The sequence below is a fragment of the Acipenser ruthenus genome, chromosome 17 (genome assembly GCF_902713425.1).
Source record: "Acipenser ruthenus chromosome 17, fAciRut3.2 maternal haplotype, whole genome shotgun sequence".
NCBI lineage: Eukaryota > Metazoa > Chordata > Actinopteri > Acipenseriformes > Acipenseridae > Acipenser > Acipenser ruthenus.
Window position 1 is genome coordinate 12,951,117 of NC_081205.1, and position 16,496 is coordinate 12,967,612.

A 16,496-nucleotide genomic window follows, 5' to 3' on the forward strand; every position below is an offset into this window, starting at 1 on the left:
GGAGCCCACCGATGCTCTGGAGATCAGTAACATTGTCCTCCGTATCTCTTTGTCTCTCTGTCGCTCTGTCTCTCTCTTTCTGTCTCTCTGTTTCTCTCTCTCTGTCTCCCAGCCTGAGGAGTTCACCAATGCTTTGGAGATCAGTAACATTGTCTTCACCAGCCTCTTTGCTCTGGAGATCAGTAACATTGTCCTCTATATCTCTCTGTCTCTCTGTCTCTCTCTCTCTCTCTCTGTCTCTCTGTTTCTCTCTCTCTGTCTCCCAGCCTGAGGAGTTCACCAATGCTTTGGAGATCAGTAACATTGTCTTTACCAGCCTCTTTGCTCTGGAGATGCTGCTCAAGGTGGTGGTGTACGGGCCCTTCGGCTACATCAAGAACCCCTACAACATCTTCGACGGCATCATCGTGGTCATCAGGTGGGTGAACAGTCTGCCTGAGTGCACATCACAGAGATACAGCCAGCAAGCTGCTCATAACATTGTGACAACTAGATTGATAGAGATGAGACTCAGTAGTGAAAAGAGCTTCATGAAGTTGTTCACAGCAGGGACTTTACTGTACTGTATATTATACACAAGACCCTTTTTCACTTAAAAAGTTTATTTTTTACCAAATAAATTTTACTTTTTTTATTTTACAGATTTCTCACCCAAAATTTGAAAATAGTTATTCATCAGAAAGAAATGTTTGCCATACAATCTAATCAGCTGAAGAATAAAGCTTTGCTTGTTAAATAATAGGATAAGAAAATTGCTTTGCAGTAGGGCTGCACACAATGTGCGATGAAGGATTTGGTTGGGACCTGAAGATTTTTGGCTTAGCTTTACCTTGCTCCAGTTGACCATGGAGATATAAGATGGTCATGGGAAATAATTTAAAATGAGTTTAGGTGTTATGTACAGCGCTAAGACAGCAGGATGTAAATTTAATGTATCAATTAATTTGACCAGGTTTGTGTCTGTGGCTGGAGTAAAGTGACAATGGTTAGGGGTTTAAAGATTCATCAAAGGAGAATGAAATGCTTGAGGAAGAAAGGACAAGGGCCTTGCATTGATCAGTGCTTTTTACGAAGTCAGTCAAGTCAGTTGAGTGAAATCCAGTGACAGGAAGCAAACCACAGTTCGTAGGATATCAGCACCCCTGTCATAGATGAGAGGAGGACTTCATAAACACAACTAGTGATGAACCTAATGAGCCTTGTGAACCTGGTCAGATGAACCAGCGTATGACAGAAAAGAACCTCAACAGGCACAAGCCTGGAGTTTTTGTTTTGCGTTGGAAAAGTGGAACAGTCGAAAAGAAGCTGGATAAATTTGGGGATACCTTCTACACATATGGAAGCGAGAGGTTTGGAGTTGAATAAAGAAAGGAAAAAGTACAAACTATTGCTGTAAAGTCTAGACGGCAGCAGGAGATTGAACACTTAGTTAAATAAAGGAGGCAGCTGAGGAAACAATGGAGGAGAGCAGAACAAAGTCAGAAGGAGGCACTCAATCTACTAGAAAGGGTCATAAAAGATAAGCTTGCAACATTGCCCAGAGCGGAGCACCTACGGAAACGCTGCAAAAAGAAGGACCATGTGAGAACTAACTTTTATAAAGACCTATTCAAATTTATTCAAAGAAGTTATTTACCAGGGAAAAAAATGGCACACTAAAAGCAACTAAGTCTGAGCTGGAGAGATATCTCGAGGAAACGCACACAGATTAAAAAAGGCAGGAGCCTATGTCGATTCCTTCAGACATCCCACCTACCAATCCACCAGAATAGCAAATGGAGGACTGCGTAGAGCAAGTAGAGCAAGCTGTGAAAAAGGCAAGGGCGTCATCATCTCCTGGGCCTAATGGAGTGTACAAGTGTGCCCCTGGTGTTCTACGAATGCTGTGGAAATTGATGAAAGTGGCATGGGAAAAACAGTTGTACCAAGAGCATGGCGCTGAGCAGGTGGGGTCTTTATACCCAAAGAAAAAGATTCTATGAGTATCGATCAGCTTCACCCTATTTCTAATGCATACAGTTGAGTATACCCAGGACAATAACAAACTTAGTGAAAGCCTACTTCAGAGATTTGCAATTTTGTTTTTCAATTTCAGAATTCACCACTATGTAGCAATGTCTAGGAATTGGAATAATGGCAGGATGCATCATTTCTCCACTGGCTTTTACCATGGCAATGGAAGTAATTATTAAGGCGTCAAACTGGGTTTGGGAGGAGAACACTTGGCTTCTGGAATGCCACCAATTGGAGCATACATGGATCACATGGCAATCATGACTTAAAACAGTAGCCTGCACTAATCAGTTATTGGGCTAATCTAATCAATAACATTGAGGTTGTGTGGTCCAATGGTTAAATAAAAGGACTTGTAACCAGGAGGTCCCAGGTTCAAATCCCAGCTCAGGAGGTCCCAGGTTCAAATCCCGGCTCAGCCACTAACTCACTGTGTAACCTTGAGCGAGTCACTTAACCTCCTTGTGTGCCGTCTTACGGGTTGGTGTAAGTGATTCTGCAGTTGATGCATAGTTCACACACCGTAGTCTCTGTAAGTAGCCTTGGATCAAGGCGTCTGCTAAATAAACAAATAATGGGCACAAATGCAATTCAAGCCCACTACGTCAAGGAGCATCTCTATAATTAAAGGTAAAGTAGTGGATAAGAGGTTCTACATTAAAGGTGAGGCAATACCAACAGTGTCTGAGAATCCTGTGAAAAGTCTTTGGAGATGGTATGATGGGGACCTAAAGGACACAGTTCGTGTGGGAGAAGTGAGACAACAAGCAGTGGAAGGGTTGAAGAGCATAGACAACAGCGCTTTACCGGGCAAACTGAAACTTCTGTGGCCACTCACTGTGTATGAGGTTTCCTTGACAACAGTAGAGAAGCTGGAAGCGTTAATCAGTTCATACATCAGGAAATGGTTAGGAGTTCCACACTGCCTCACCAGAGTGGGATTGTATGGTAAAAGGATACTGCAGCTGCCAGTCTCAGCTATAACCGAGGAGTTTAAGGTTTGATAGGAAATTACATTGGTAGAGTCACACGAAGAATGTGTGAGGGAAGCACCTGTGTTGAAAACTGGAAGTGGGCAGCAAAGGAAGCTGTGGAAGATGCAAAGGCTGCCCTTTGTATCAGTGATATTATGGGGCAAGTAAAGCATGGAAGAGGAGGCCTTGGTCTCAGTTCAGCTGCTCCTACATGACACAAAGCAGCCCCAGCTCAACCGCGGAAGCTAGTAGTCAATGAGGTGCAAAAGCAGGAGGAGAGGATGGGGTGCGTAAAGGCAGTTTCCCAGGCCAAGCAGGGAGAATGGATGAGATGGGAGAGACAGGATCAGTTTCCTCATCAGGTCAACATATGATGTTCTCCCATCACCACAGAACCTTAATCTATGGGTAGGAGAGGATCCATAGTGTCCTTTGTGTTCATCGCCAGCTACATTAAGGCACATTTTGACAGGATGTAAGGTGGGTCTTAGCCAAGGACAGTTTACTTGGTGACCAGGTGCTGCGATGTTTGGCCTTAGCATTGGAAGACAAGTGCAGCATGACCAACAGGTTGCCACCAATTACTAGCAATATATGACACACGAAGAACAACATTACTCCGTCCAGGGCAGCAACCACCAAGAAAAGGTATTAAAGCCAAGACTCGTCTAGGACAACTGGAAGCTGCTAGAGACTGGAAAATGCTGACAGATGTTGGACAACGGCTTACTTTCCCACCTGAGATTGCCACCACTAACCTTCGACCTGATATTGTCTTGTGGTCTGGATCAGCACACCTTGTTCACCTGGTAGAGTTAACAGTGCCATAGGAGGATGCTGTGGATGAGGTTTATGATAGGAAGAAACTTCGGTACGCTCAACTAGTTGGTGAAGCGGAACAGCGAGGATGGAGAGTCCAGGTTTACTCAGTGGGGGTGGGTTGTCAAGGATTTGTGGCACACTCTACAACCCGGTTTCTCAGAGACATCGGATTCAGTGGTCAAGAGTTATACGCATAGTGAAGAACTTATCTGAAGCAGCAGAGAGAAGCAGCAACTGGCTGTGGTTGAAACGAAAAGATTCTGGTTGGGGACCTGAAGCATCATAGAAAGAAAGCAACGATGTAAAGGAAGTTAAGTAAGCTGGGCTTAGCTGAGTGAGGGACGGAGTGGGGTGATGCTGGGACGCCATAATCACTGTTGAGCCTTGTTAAGCATTACATTTCAGCCATCAACACCAGGCAGAAGGATATCTACATGATAGATGGAAGGAAACGCAAATGGATCACATTAGTTTACAGTAAAAGAAGCTATGTCTTAGTTGGTGCTTATCTTGACGAGAGCTGAGTCCAATATCAGCATGAAGTTTTAACACCTACTCTCATGTATTGGAAATCATCAACCAATATTGAAGAATAAAATATATACTAAATAAAACAAACATTATTTTGACAAAAATGCATTTCATTAGAAGACACACCTGATGTTCAAAGACAAACGGTGGTGCACTGCAGTAATTCTACTAATTTGTCTCAGTTGAATAAAGCCATTATTTATCCATGGAATATATACAGTGCTGCAGTGTATATTGAAAGTTGGGAGACCTGTCTGCAGTGCAGCAGTTCCTCTGTATAAATATCAGAACCCTGGCCCTCTTCCAGGAGGTCCCACTTCTACACTTACTGTCAGTGCTGGGAGTGGGATGGCAGCCAGTCCTTCTGGATTTCACTGCACGCTTTCACTGTGTGCTTTTCCTTCTCAGTGATTTGGCTCAATTTATTTGTGGAGGTCAAACTGTCTGCTTTAGTTAAGCGCAACTGGCCTGCAGTCACTAGGCTTCCTCAACTACAGGAAACTCCCATGTTCATGATTTCTGTGTGCGTGTGTGTGTGTGTCTGAGTGTGAGTGTGAGTGTGAGTGTGAGTGTGAGTGTGAGTGTGTGTGTTAGTGTGTGTGTGTGTGTGTGTGTGTTTGTGTGTGTGTGTGTGTGTGTGTGTGAGAGTGTGTGTGAGTGTGTGTGTGAGTGTTAGTGTGTGTGTGTGAGAGAGTGTGTGTGTGAGTGTGTGAGTGTGTGAGTGTGTGTGTGAGTGTGTGTGAGTGTGAGTGTGTGTGTGAGTGTGAGTGTCTGTGTGAGTGTGTGAGTGTGTGTGTGTGTGAGTGTGAGTGTGTGTGTGTGTGTGAGTGTGTGTGTGAGTGTGAGTGTGTGTGTGTGAGTGTGTGAGTGTGTGTGTGAGTGTGTGTGTGAGTGTGTGTGTGAGTGTGTGAGTGTGTGAGTGTGTGTGTGAGTGTGTGTGAGTGTGTGTGTGAGTGTGTGAGTGTGTGTGAGTGTGTGTGTGTGTGTGAGTGTGTGTGTGTGTGTGTGTGTGTGTGAGTGTGTGTGTGTGTGTGTGTGTGTGTGAGTGTGTGTGTGTGTGTGTGTGAGTGTGTGAGTGTGTGTGTGAGTGTGTGTGTGAGTGTGTGAGTGTGTGTGTGAGTGTGTGAGTGTGTGAGTGTGTGTGTGAGTGTGTGTGTGAGTGTGTGAGTGTGTGTGTGTGAGTGTGTGTGTGAGTGTGTGAGTGTGTGTGTGAGTGTGTGTGTGAGTGTGTGTGTGTGTGTGTGTGTGTGTGTGTGAGTGTGTGTGTGTGTGTGTGTGTGTGTGTGTGTGTGTGTTTAATGCACACTATAAAATGAATTTGAGTTTATTAAAACTACACTTTATATCATTTACCTGTTTCAATGTGTTTCCTGTTTATTGTTGACTGTAATTTCTTTCCCCTCTGAAACTATGATTTGGGATAGAGATTTTCTATTTACTAAGAGTTTCAGAGGGCACAGAGATTACAGCTGCAAGCCCCTAGCACCTTACCACCTCACTTCAGAAATTCAGCTGTTAGGAGTAGTTGAAACTTTTTTTTTTTTTTTTTTTTTTTGCTGGAATAGCCTGGTGAGTAATAATCTCAGCAGGAACAACGATAGAGAATCTACACAAGGAAGAAATGAAATGCTGAAATGTACACAGTGTAAAATATCTTGTGCTATCTAGGATATGGAAGCCTAACAGAACCTCCAGATGTGCCATTGAGAGCATTGTGACAGATTACATGTCAAGATTACAGTTTATAAGGAATCGGTCACGTAAGGGACCGCCCAGATATACAAAAGTATGGGTTTCATATTACAGGTTTTTCACATCTCTTTCATCCAACTTTTACTGAAAACCCATTACAGTACATATGCACAATGTTAATGATGCCTAAATAATGATGGGTTTGAAAACAACTGGGCCCAGTTTTACAAAGTGCTTCTATCTTAGCTGTCTTCTTTCTGTGGTGTAAAAAAACTATATTTCAAGACAGGATGGTCTGGTTTTGTAGAAATTAGCTCTGCTAGTCTAAGTGATTAAAAAGTAATTCCTTCAGTGAGATTGCTGGCTGTGAAATTGGTGTATGGTCTGGTATCATATCACACCATTATTAACAACAACCTGAAAAACAAATTGAAAAATGCCATCTACTGCCACTTTAGCACAAGCATCGTTTTCATTTTTCCCTGGCAGTCTACAGTATTTTTTATAGAAAATTATTATTTCCACCAATATTTTATTTCATTTTTGAATAAACACCAATCAAATCCCATACATATAGTTACCATACATATAGTTAACTCTTTCGAGAGATCTAGGAGAAATAACTCCGCTCAACACAGCACAGCAGTCTTGGGCATGCCCCTGCTGTATACTGTGTATATTTGTATGACTAACATATTTATTTAGTTCTAGTTGGGGTCGTTTTCATCAACCTATAAACCACAGCTGGATTTTTCATTTTAAAGTACTAGGGAATCCATCTGGATTACATTAACCAAGGAGTAATCTTGGGATAACCACAGATAGGTAGTTGATGCAATCCTGGTAAAATGATCTGAAAAAATCCAGCTGTGGCTTATTCCTGTCAAGGTATTGGTTAATCAAATCAGCCCCTAAGTTCTGAAATAAATCATGAGCCACAATGTGCCTTTCAGAGCTGTAAACTGTCTGTGGCATGTATTGAGCTGTGTGTGTGTTCTGTCCCCCCTCTCTCTCTCAGCGTCTGGGAGATTGTTGGCCAGCAGGGTGGCGGTCTCTCTGTGCTCCGCACCTTCAGGCTCATGCGTGTTCTCAAGCTGGTGCGCTTCATGCCGGCTCTGCAGAGGCAGCTGGTGGTGCTCATGAAGACCATGGACAACGTGGCCACTTTCTGCATGCTGCTCATGCTCTTCATCTTCATCTTTAGGTAGGACTGGAACCCTGTTGAGAGCCCATTCAGTTCACTGGAACCTCATTGAGACTCTATTCAGTTCACTGGAACCCCATTGAGACCTCATTCAGTTCACTGGAACCCCATTGAGACCCCATTGCAGTTCACTGTAACCCCATTGAGACCCCATTCAATTCACTGGAACCCCATTGAGACCCCATTCAGTTCACTGGAACCCCATTGAGACCCCATTCAGTTCAATGGAACCCCATTGAGACCCCATTCAGTTCACTGGAACCCCATTGAGACCCCATTCAGTTCACTTGAACCCCATTGAGACCCCATTCAGTTCACTGGAACCCCAATGAGACCACATCCAGTTCACTGGAACCCCATTGAGACCCCATGGGAGTTACAGCACTGTGATATTGCAGCTCAGGTGAAAGAAAGAAGTTTAAAATTATCCAAATGTTATTTGAGTTGGTTGGTTTGGTCGCAGTTCAAGGGTACACTGGTTTTATGAACTAGCTTTCCTGGTTTCTGTTACAACATCATTCTGCATGCAACCTGAGAGATGAAGGGCGCAAAACACCTACAGCGCAGCAGTAAGCACATCTCAACAGCTGTCTAAGAACAGGCTAACTCCAGATTGCACAGGTTTAATTTACCATTGCAATGGGATATGTTGTACACTTTGAATCAATCTTAAAAAAACAAATGCCCCTTCTCTATAACAGCAGTTTTCTCTCCCTGATTCAGTATTCTGGGGATGCACCTGTTTGGTTGTAAGTTTGGCTCTGAAAGAGATGGAGACACGCTGCCAGACAGGAAGAATTTCGACTCTCTTCTCTGGGCCATTGTCACAGTCTTCCAGGTAAGGAGAACCATGCGGAGCAGGCAACCAGAATCCTCTCGACCAATCTTCCACAGTCCATAGGTTACCATTCAAACAGAGCAGGGCTGTTATTGTAAAGTTAAACATTAAACAGATTGAGCATCCCAAAATACATTGGGACACCAGCGATCGGCAGCATGGGCCATCTGCAGACCAGCCAGGCAGGACGAGCACATGGCCGCACCCCGCAGCACTTGGGCATCTGGGTCGGGTGAGATACTGTAGGAAGTTTACATGCATTAGTTTTGGTGATACTCTCAATCTAGGATTGCGTGCTTTTGAAGTTTCAGTTACAGGGCACATAATGTATAAGCAATAAGTAATTATTGAGCTAGGACAGAATAATATTGTAAAACGCCATTATACTCCAATCATGAGGGAGTTATTGGAGCATTACTGGTAACTATTTACTAATCACTGCCATTTCTATGGTATTATATAGTGATTATGCAGTCACACACTTGTGTTTAGATCTTCCAATTATCAGCATTGCATTTGTGTAAATGCTGTATTTAGTGCTTGAACTTTTGTGTGGATATTTTGTGTGTCCACAAATACCCTTAGAAATCACTCACCTTTTTTAGAAGAATGTATTTGCTTTTAGAGGCTTTGTCACTTAATGTGATAATGAGTGCCTGAGTTCGAGGGCCGAGGAAAACAATGCTGTGTGAGCGCAAGATGGATGTCAATCATATGTTATGACCCACCTTATCGGCTCAATCCTCCAATAAGGATCCAGTGTGCTCATGTCTCATAACGAATCAGAAAGACTTACAGGACTAGGTAATTCAGGTCCTCTGATTCATGAACCCCCAAGAACCTTATTGGAGAATTGAGCTGTTAAAAGGTGGATCAGTGCTGCCTCAACTAGAAGCAGGTGTTGCAGTGAGGGCAGGTTATTGCTTACACAATGGTGAACTTAGACATTCTTGAGAGGTGCTTTAAACTTTTAAAAAAGTCACCAGGTGATTCTAAAAAAAACACAAGAAGAATCTTAGTTAAGATAAGTGTGATATCTGAGACTGCATATGAAAGCCTGGACGTGGTCACTTGTGGTCACTGTGTGAGTAAATACTGGACTGTCTCATGCTGCTCCATGCTGGTTCCTCACCCAGTGTGTACCTCTCCCCTGCAGATCCTGACGCAGGAAGACTGGAACAAGGTCCTGTACAACGGCATGGCCTCCACCTCTCCCTGGGCAGCTCTGTACTTCATCGCGCTCATGACCTTCGGGAACTATGTGCTGTTCAACCTGCTGGTCGCCATCCTGGTGGAGGGGTTCCAGACCGAGGTGAGCCAGCAGGGGGCACTGTTTCCATTCATTCAAGGGGATTAGACTGGAGCAGTGGATTAATTACTACCACTGTTACTACGGCTGTGTTCCCAGTAATTCATAATTCATAATCAAATATAATCATTTTTGGTTCATGCAAAAAGCAATTTTAAACATTCATCTAATCAATGACTGGTCAGTAAACATGAGAACTTACATGTACCCCTTACAAAAACAAACTTTAAAAAAACTTGACCCATTTGGGACAAAAACTTAAGTTGAACTTCAGTGTCTTTTAGTTTAGATAACTTTAGTTTATGAGGAATATAGTTCTGATAAGTATAGCAAAAATTAATTACCAAAAACTAAAGTTTACCGTGCACGATATCGATATGCAGTCTTCATATCGTTGCCCACCACTACTTTGAAGTGTTTTTGTTTGCAACAATACCTGTGATAAGGAAGAGTGCTAAACAATGTTTCAATTTTCTTATCTCTTATTAACACTAGTAATATGCTCACCGGCCACCTTTAATTCCATTGAAAAGATTTTTGTTCTACGCTTTTATTGTATACCACAATTTAGAGCATGCAGATGGGTCCAAGACAATATATGATTGGTTGCTGCTGCTTCCTGGTACCCAATCACGTGTTGTAGTTCAAACTCACTCTAATAGTCTTGCTGGTAGCACACCATGTGACCTACAGCAAAGTACCAGCAGCTTGTCTATAGAGTTGTATGTAAATATGTACATAATCCTGAATTAACATAAAAAAATAACCATGAACCAAAATATTCTCAGACAATAAAAGGAGGATGAATGATTAGGTTAACAAAGCTAATAAGAGGGAAGAAACTGCCCCCTCGGGGGCAGTTTCAAGGCAGACACAAAGCCCTTGAGGGGAGGGCAGATTGGTCTTGGAGCCTCAATCTGGGGAGGGCTTGGCATCCAGTACTATACTGGGAACTGATCTGAGCTGGAGCCAGAGTCATAAACACAGCGCTACACAGCACCTAGGCAAGACCAGGGTCAAAACAGGGGGCGGCCAACTGTACCTTAGATTGATTTGATTTGTTTTTTAAAAAAATATTTAGTGTAAAGTGAACCATTCTAGGCAGCTATTGAGTTCAATTGTGGAATTGTTTTCTTTCACAGTTCCACAATTTCCAATATAACTTTTGCGATCACTCCATAATGAGAAAAACATCATCTTCTGCTCTATACTTTATGGAGGTTAATACAGCCTTATTATTTCCTTAACCGCCACTGCATTCGCTTCACAAACTAGTCTTTGTGCACTTTATTGAACAACAAAATACAAAAAAATGCTGTATTTTATTTGTATTTGTTTTGTTTTTAATTGTATAACCTCATGTTTTTGCAAGAATGGTACGGTCGAAGGAGGATCAGAAATGTCACAAACAAAAGGCCAAACCTACTAACTGAGTCATATGTCAGACTGCAGCGGTATCCAGGGAAGGAGAATAAAAATAAAATTGATTTTATTTTTAACATATAATCTCTGGTACTGCACTAGTTTAAAGAAAGTTCTCAGTTTCTATGCCTCAGGCAGTCTGTTGTTGTTGCACTTCCTAGGTCATTTCACCCAAGCCGTGTGTTAAAGTGTGTCACTGGCTGCAAAGCTTGTCTGTCTATATGGGGAGAAGCTGGTTAACGACAGGAAAGAAGGGGAGGGGACGACTGTGACATGACCAAAGAAGTGCAAGACTGCCTAAAACAAGGCTTTCAAACAGAGATGCGTTTAACCTTGTAGGAGAAAAACATCTAAGCTACACATTTGAGACCTATATAGCAAATAGAGAAGGAAGGATCATGGAATTATTTTGTCAGCTCTAAGCACTTTAGTTGAAGCCTGTTGCTGGAAGCATACTGCAGAATAATTTGTAGTAATATTATTGAAGGGATGTTTGAAATCTTTAGGGCTTCACAGCTGCTGATCAAGACAGCCAGTCCCATTGGCAGCACTGTGGCTCCTTTGCAGGGGGGTATTACTTGGCTGACAGTTTAAAGAGTGACTCTAATGCATCTTGGCTGCACCATTCAGGGGGTTTATTCTCTCGAAGCCAGACCCCACTCCGGGGATCACTTGACCCTCCTTCCAGTGCCAGTGAAGGAATAGCTCTTTCATGACATCACCGTGATATTCCAGCCCCTGTCTCCAGACACCCCTCTCATTTCAGTTTGTATAATCGTCTGTACAGCCTGAATGAATCCCTGCTCTCTGCCATGATTAGCGCTCCTTCCCAGAATCCTCAGGGAAAGTGGATTTGTTGTACAGTACGAGTTCATGCAAAATACAATATCTGTACCCCATACTCTGGGACCGACCATCGACACAATTTGAGAGAGGGAAAAGCTCTTGGCCCACTGGCTTTTCAATGCAGTCTTCCAGGTTTGCATCGCACTGCAATACCATTGTGGAACATGAGAGCTCAATGGCACGACATGCAGCACAGCAGTCGCCTCCTGCAGATCAAGGCAAGCATGCATTTCAGATATTCCCCAGATTGCAAACAGATATGTTATGCATTGATACTTTATCTTGAGGTTTCTTTTAATTAAGGATCCCAGTCTGCTCCAAATTAATTAATTTATTATATTTGAATAATAGCAGGACAGCTGCTCCTGGTCTATAGTGGCTCAGGCTGTCATGCACCCACCTCCCTGAATCCAGGCAAGACAGCTGCTCCTGGTCTATAGTGGCTCAGGCTGTCATGCACCCACCTCCCTGAATCCAGGCAAGACAGCTGCTCCTGGTCTATAGTGGCTCAGGCAGCACTCTATATCACCAGATTGTCGCCTTTGGGAACTTGGCATTACTGCAAGTGAATATTTCACTATGAGTTTCCACTTAAAGTGTTTTTTGCTGTCAAAATAATTCCCTAGATCTTACCTATTTTGCACCACTGTAAGCTACATAGGTCTCAATGTGCAGAGAGAGAAACTTATTCTGTCATCTTTAAAACATGATATCAGGATTGCCATGCCTTACTCGCAGGCAATCTGTTACAAGTGCACATCCTAGGTCAAATGATGAATGTTACTGGCTGAAAGCATATCAGTCAAGCTGGTTGGTTAGTGATAGTAAAGAAACTATTGAAGGGGTTGGAGTAAAATTACGAAAGAAATGCAACAATATCTAAAAGTACGACATATGCAAACATATTTATTTAACCAAGTGTAATACCAGATATCATGTTTTCAAATACAAATACATTTCATGGACAATGGCAATGGCTACATTTCAGTTGTGATCTGAGCTTCCACGACAGACCTCCAGAGGTGGAACGCACAAGAAAGAGCCACTGTGTCACGTAGCACTGTTTTTTCCATTCCTAAGTGGAAGCAAAGATTTTGATACACACAGAATTTTGACATCAAGCTTTTTTCCAGTATATTAACATGAAATGGGGTGGGTTCTCACTCAGGCCCCAGTGACTAATGTAGAGAAGAATGCCTGTTGCCTAAACAAAACCAACCCAATCTGTAACAAAAGATATAAATAGGAGAGCAGTACAAGGCTTCCTTGTCACGTCCCTCTCCCTGCCTCACTGTTGACCTGGCTGTGTATGAGAGTGCCAGCGACACTCAGCAAAGTACCAGTCTACCAGGGCCACACTCAGCAAAGTACCAGTCTACCAGGGCCACACTCAGCAGAGTTCCAGTCTACCAGGGCCACACTCAGCAGAGTACCAGTCTACCAGGGCCACACTCGGCAAAGTACCAGTCTACCAGGGCCACACTCAGCATAGTTCCAGTCTACCAGGGCCACACTCAGCAGAGTACCAGTCTACCAGGGCCACACTCAGCAAAGTACCAGTCTACCAGGGCCACACTCAGCAGAGTACCAATCTACCAGGGCCACACTCAGCAAAGTACCAGTGTACCAGGGCCACACTCAGCAGAGTTCCAGTCTACCAGGGCCCCATTCAGCAAAGTACCAGTCTACCAGGGCCACACTCAGCAGAGTTCCAGTCTACCAGGGCCACACTCAGCAGAGTACCAGTCTACCAGGGCCACACTCAGCAAAGTACCAGTCTACCAGGGCCACACTCAGCAAAGTACCAGTCTACCAGGGCCACACTCAGCAGAGTTCCAGTCTACCAGGGCCCCATTCAGCAAAGTACCAGTCTACCAGGGCCACACTCAGCAGAGTACCAGTCTACCAGGGCGACACTCAGCAAAGTACCAGTCTACCAGGGCCACACTCAGCAAAGTACCAGTCTACCAGGGCCACACTCAGCAGAGTTCCAGTCTACCAGGGCCACACTCAGCAGAGTACCAGTCTACCAGGACCACACTCAGCAAAGTACCAGTCTACCAGGGCCACACTCAGCAGAGTACCAGTCTACCAGGGCCACACTCAGCAGAGTACCAGTCTACCAGCCATCTGCAGCAGCATCACAGCAGGACTATGCAATCATATCCTTAAAACACATTCTGTACTGCATTGGAATATTCTTAGGTCAAAAATGACTTTTGTCATGTATTTGATTTAAAATCTGTCTTGAAGCAAAAATACATTTGAACATCACACACAACGACAATATAAACGTCTGTGATTTTTGTCTTTTTTATTTTCTTAATGCACGATCCCAAACGCATTGGGATCTTTTTCCTCTAATGTTTGATTTTCCTGATCATGATGGGAACCCAGATATTACCCTTTTGGGGTGGATTCAATCTAGAAATACTCTGTTGCTCTGTTGCCTGCACTATTACCTTTTCAACCTACCAGACGCAGGAGGACACTGAACAAACAACTACAATACAGGGTTCAAAATAACCCCAGCGTCTCCCCTAGCAGAAGCATTACCACTTGGAGTGCAGGGTGTCATACAGACTGGTTTGAATCCCGGTCACGTCAGGCTTTGCTGGAGACCCACTGGGAGAGCCGTAGTCAGGGATAATAGTTCACCAGTGACCCCTAGTGGTCAAATAGGAGACGAACGAGGCTGAGCCCTCATCTCCAGGGTTCAGTAGCTTGTAGCATCGTTGTTTATGGTGAAAAGAGGCGATTGTGGGCAGTTCAAATTGGCTGGAAAAACATAGTAAAATAATTGATAGAAAATCAGCATGTTAGTATTCATTCATAAAACAGAATTTATAAATGGTTGTATCAAAAAGATACAAAGAAAACCAATGCATAAAATAAATGAAATAAATAACCCATATTGTACTGTAGAGAAGAGTATTTTAATTGGTAATTTGATGGGATACAGGTTTGATATGCTTCTGGGTGATTTACTTTACTGAAATATGGTATGAATTGTACTTTTGTTTTCTAGCTAATTTAAACTGAAAGTATGTTTGAAAACTCATTTAAATTTTGAAAGAATATTCAAACACGAATAAACCATGTCCCAGCACTAGTTTAAAACCCATGTATAGCACGTCTCTGGAAGTTGAATTGACTGGTTATTTCCCTGTTCTTAGAGATGCAGCAGACATGGGTTTTAAATGAAATGTGAACTCTGTTGCCGCTTCTTCTCCAGTGTCAGGATGTGTCCTCCGACAGTCTGATTGAAAAGCGTCACAGAAGAGCCAAATAGCCTGGCTGTTAAATCAGTGCTGAGTATTTTGATCTAATCCCCCTTTAAGAAGTTTCTTTAGTTTTCTAACGTACAGTTTTTCCCTCAAAATGGCCCGTTTGGTCTCCAGGAGGTCCCGAGGCGGGAGGACGTGGTTGGGCCTCTCAGCTGTATTCAGCTGCCTGTGGACTCGGGGGTATGTAGCTGGTCGCATGACATGATCACCATGGAAACTAACAGTGCAGAAGCCATGCCTCTGTGGCGCCTCATCATGTGTGGTTGTGTTTGTGTTGAAGCAGGCTTGCTATGAAGTCCCTTGAAAACACTCAGGCTGGGTTTACGTTGGACAATAAGGGTTACATGCCTAGGCTGAGACCAAACTCTTCAGGAGAGTGCCGATGCGCCACATAGCCCTTTGCAATTTTGAGTTTCAGTAGTTGTGCTAAATTCACTGTAAGAAAGTGCGCACCCATGATGAAGACATTGGATGACTTTACCTGAAAAGTTTTTTCCAGCTAAAAGTTAATTGGACTGGGCCCTTTGCGATAGATGAGAAACAATTCATTGAGGCTACAGAGATGAAAGTTCCCAGCCTTTACAAACATTATTACATTTGAAAGTCCAATAAAATGACCAGAGTTCTGCTCCCAAACCTCTTAAAGCATCTGCAGTTTATGAGACTGGTGAAAAGAGTGGAAAGGGACTTTCAAGCAAGTGTGTTTGTGAACATCAATTATCCAGACCCATCTTAACTGTGTGTTCCAAAGACGCCACATACCGGACTGTATTACCATAGCAGCTGTAATAGATGATGTGATTGGACAGAAGGAGAGCGAAGCCCCTCCCTCTAGTTGCCTGGCTCGCTATTGTCCTTATCTCAGAAGTCCTCTTTCTCTACCCACCCCACCCTGCCTGCACCAAACAAAATAGCTGCTGCTGATATGAAAAGTGTAGGGGAAATAAATACTTTCTCATTTGTGAGTCATTTTGTACCCTCCAGCACAAACCCTCTTCTGGGTATTAGTTTGTGTACTGTAGCATATGATGCAATTGCTTATAATAAACTAAGCCCTATAAAATATTTTCCAATTAATTATATCAGATACTAACCAGGGCATTCTTTCACGATTGTCTCCTGGAAGAAGGGAGACAGGTAACCAAGCTCAGGGTTGACAATGCTAATCTACTTGCCTATGTCTTTTTGGTGCAAAGAAAATACATTGGGGTGATGGCAGGTTGCTTGGTAGGTTGATGGGCATGCTGGTGGCCAAAAGTTGGAGAAGCTGAACCTCCCTTTTGATTGGCTGAAAGGCCAGCAAAGGGTGAGGCTGGCTTTGTCCCATGATGCTTTGTAATGTTGCTCTGCTGGGTTAATTCTATCACAGCTGCTCTATACAGGGTGGAATGATGGGAAATTGAGTTTTTCATTTATTTGTGTTTTTGAGTGTTGTACTGGCTTGATAGTGTTGTGTTTTGTAAAATAAGACACTTTGCGTTGTGTTTTCTGTTTGTGTGATGGAAATGTGGTGGTGTATATTGTTCATGTTTGAATACGTTTGAAAAGTTATTTGGTT

The 16,496-nt window shown here is 43.2% G+C and overlaps 1 protein-coding gene across 12 annotated transcripts in view; it reads left to right on the plus strand.

The window, feature by feature from the left end:
• The window catches only part of cacna1g (calcium channel, voltage-dependent, T type, alpha 1G subunit), a 160,869-nt gene that overhangs the window by 59,891 nt on the left and 84,482 nt on the right, over positions 1 to 16,496 (plus strand). For 9 of the 12 annotated variants that reach the window (XM_034039010.3, XM_034039015.3, XM_034039013.3 and 6 more), the window contains exons 9-13: positions 267 to 418; positions 7,051 to 7,236; positions 7,960 to 8,074; positions 9,231 to 9,386; positions 15,053 to 15,118. In XM_034039010.3, coding sequence (XP_033894901.3) covers positions 267 to 418; positions 7,051 to 7,236; positions 7,960 to 8,074; positions 9,231 to 9,386; positions 15,053 to 15,118 — 675 coding nt within the window. The remainder of the gene's footprint in view (positions 1 to 266; positions 419 to 7,050; positions 7,237 to 7,959; positions 8,075 to 9,230; positions 9,387 to 15,052; positions 15,119 to 16,496) is intronic. The other 3 variants (XM_034039014.3, XM_034039019.3, XM_034039021.3) reach the window with 1 other exon arrangement.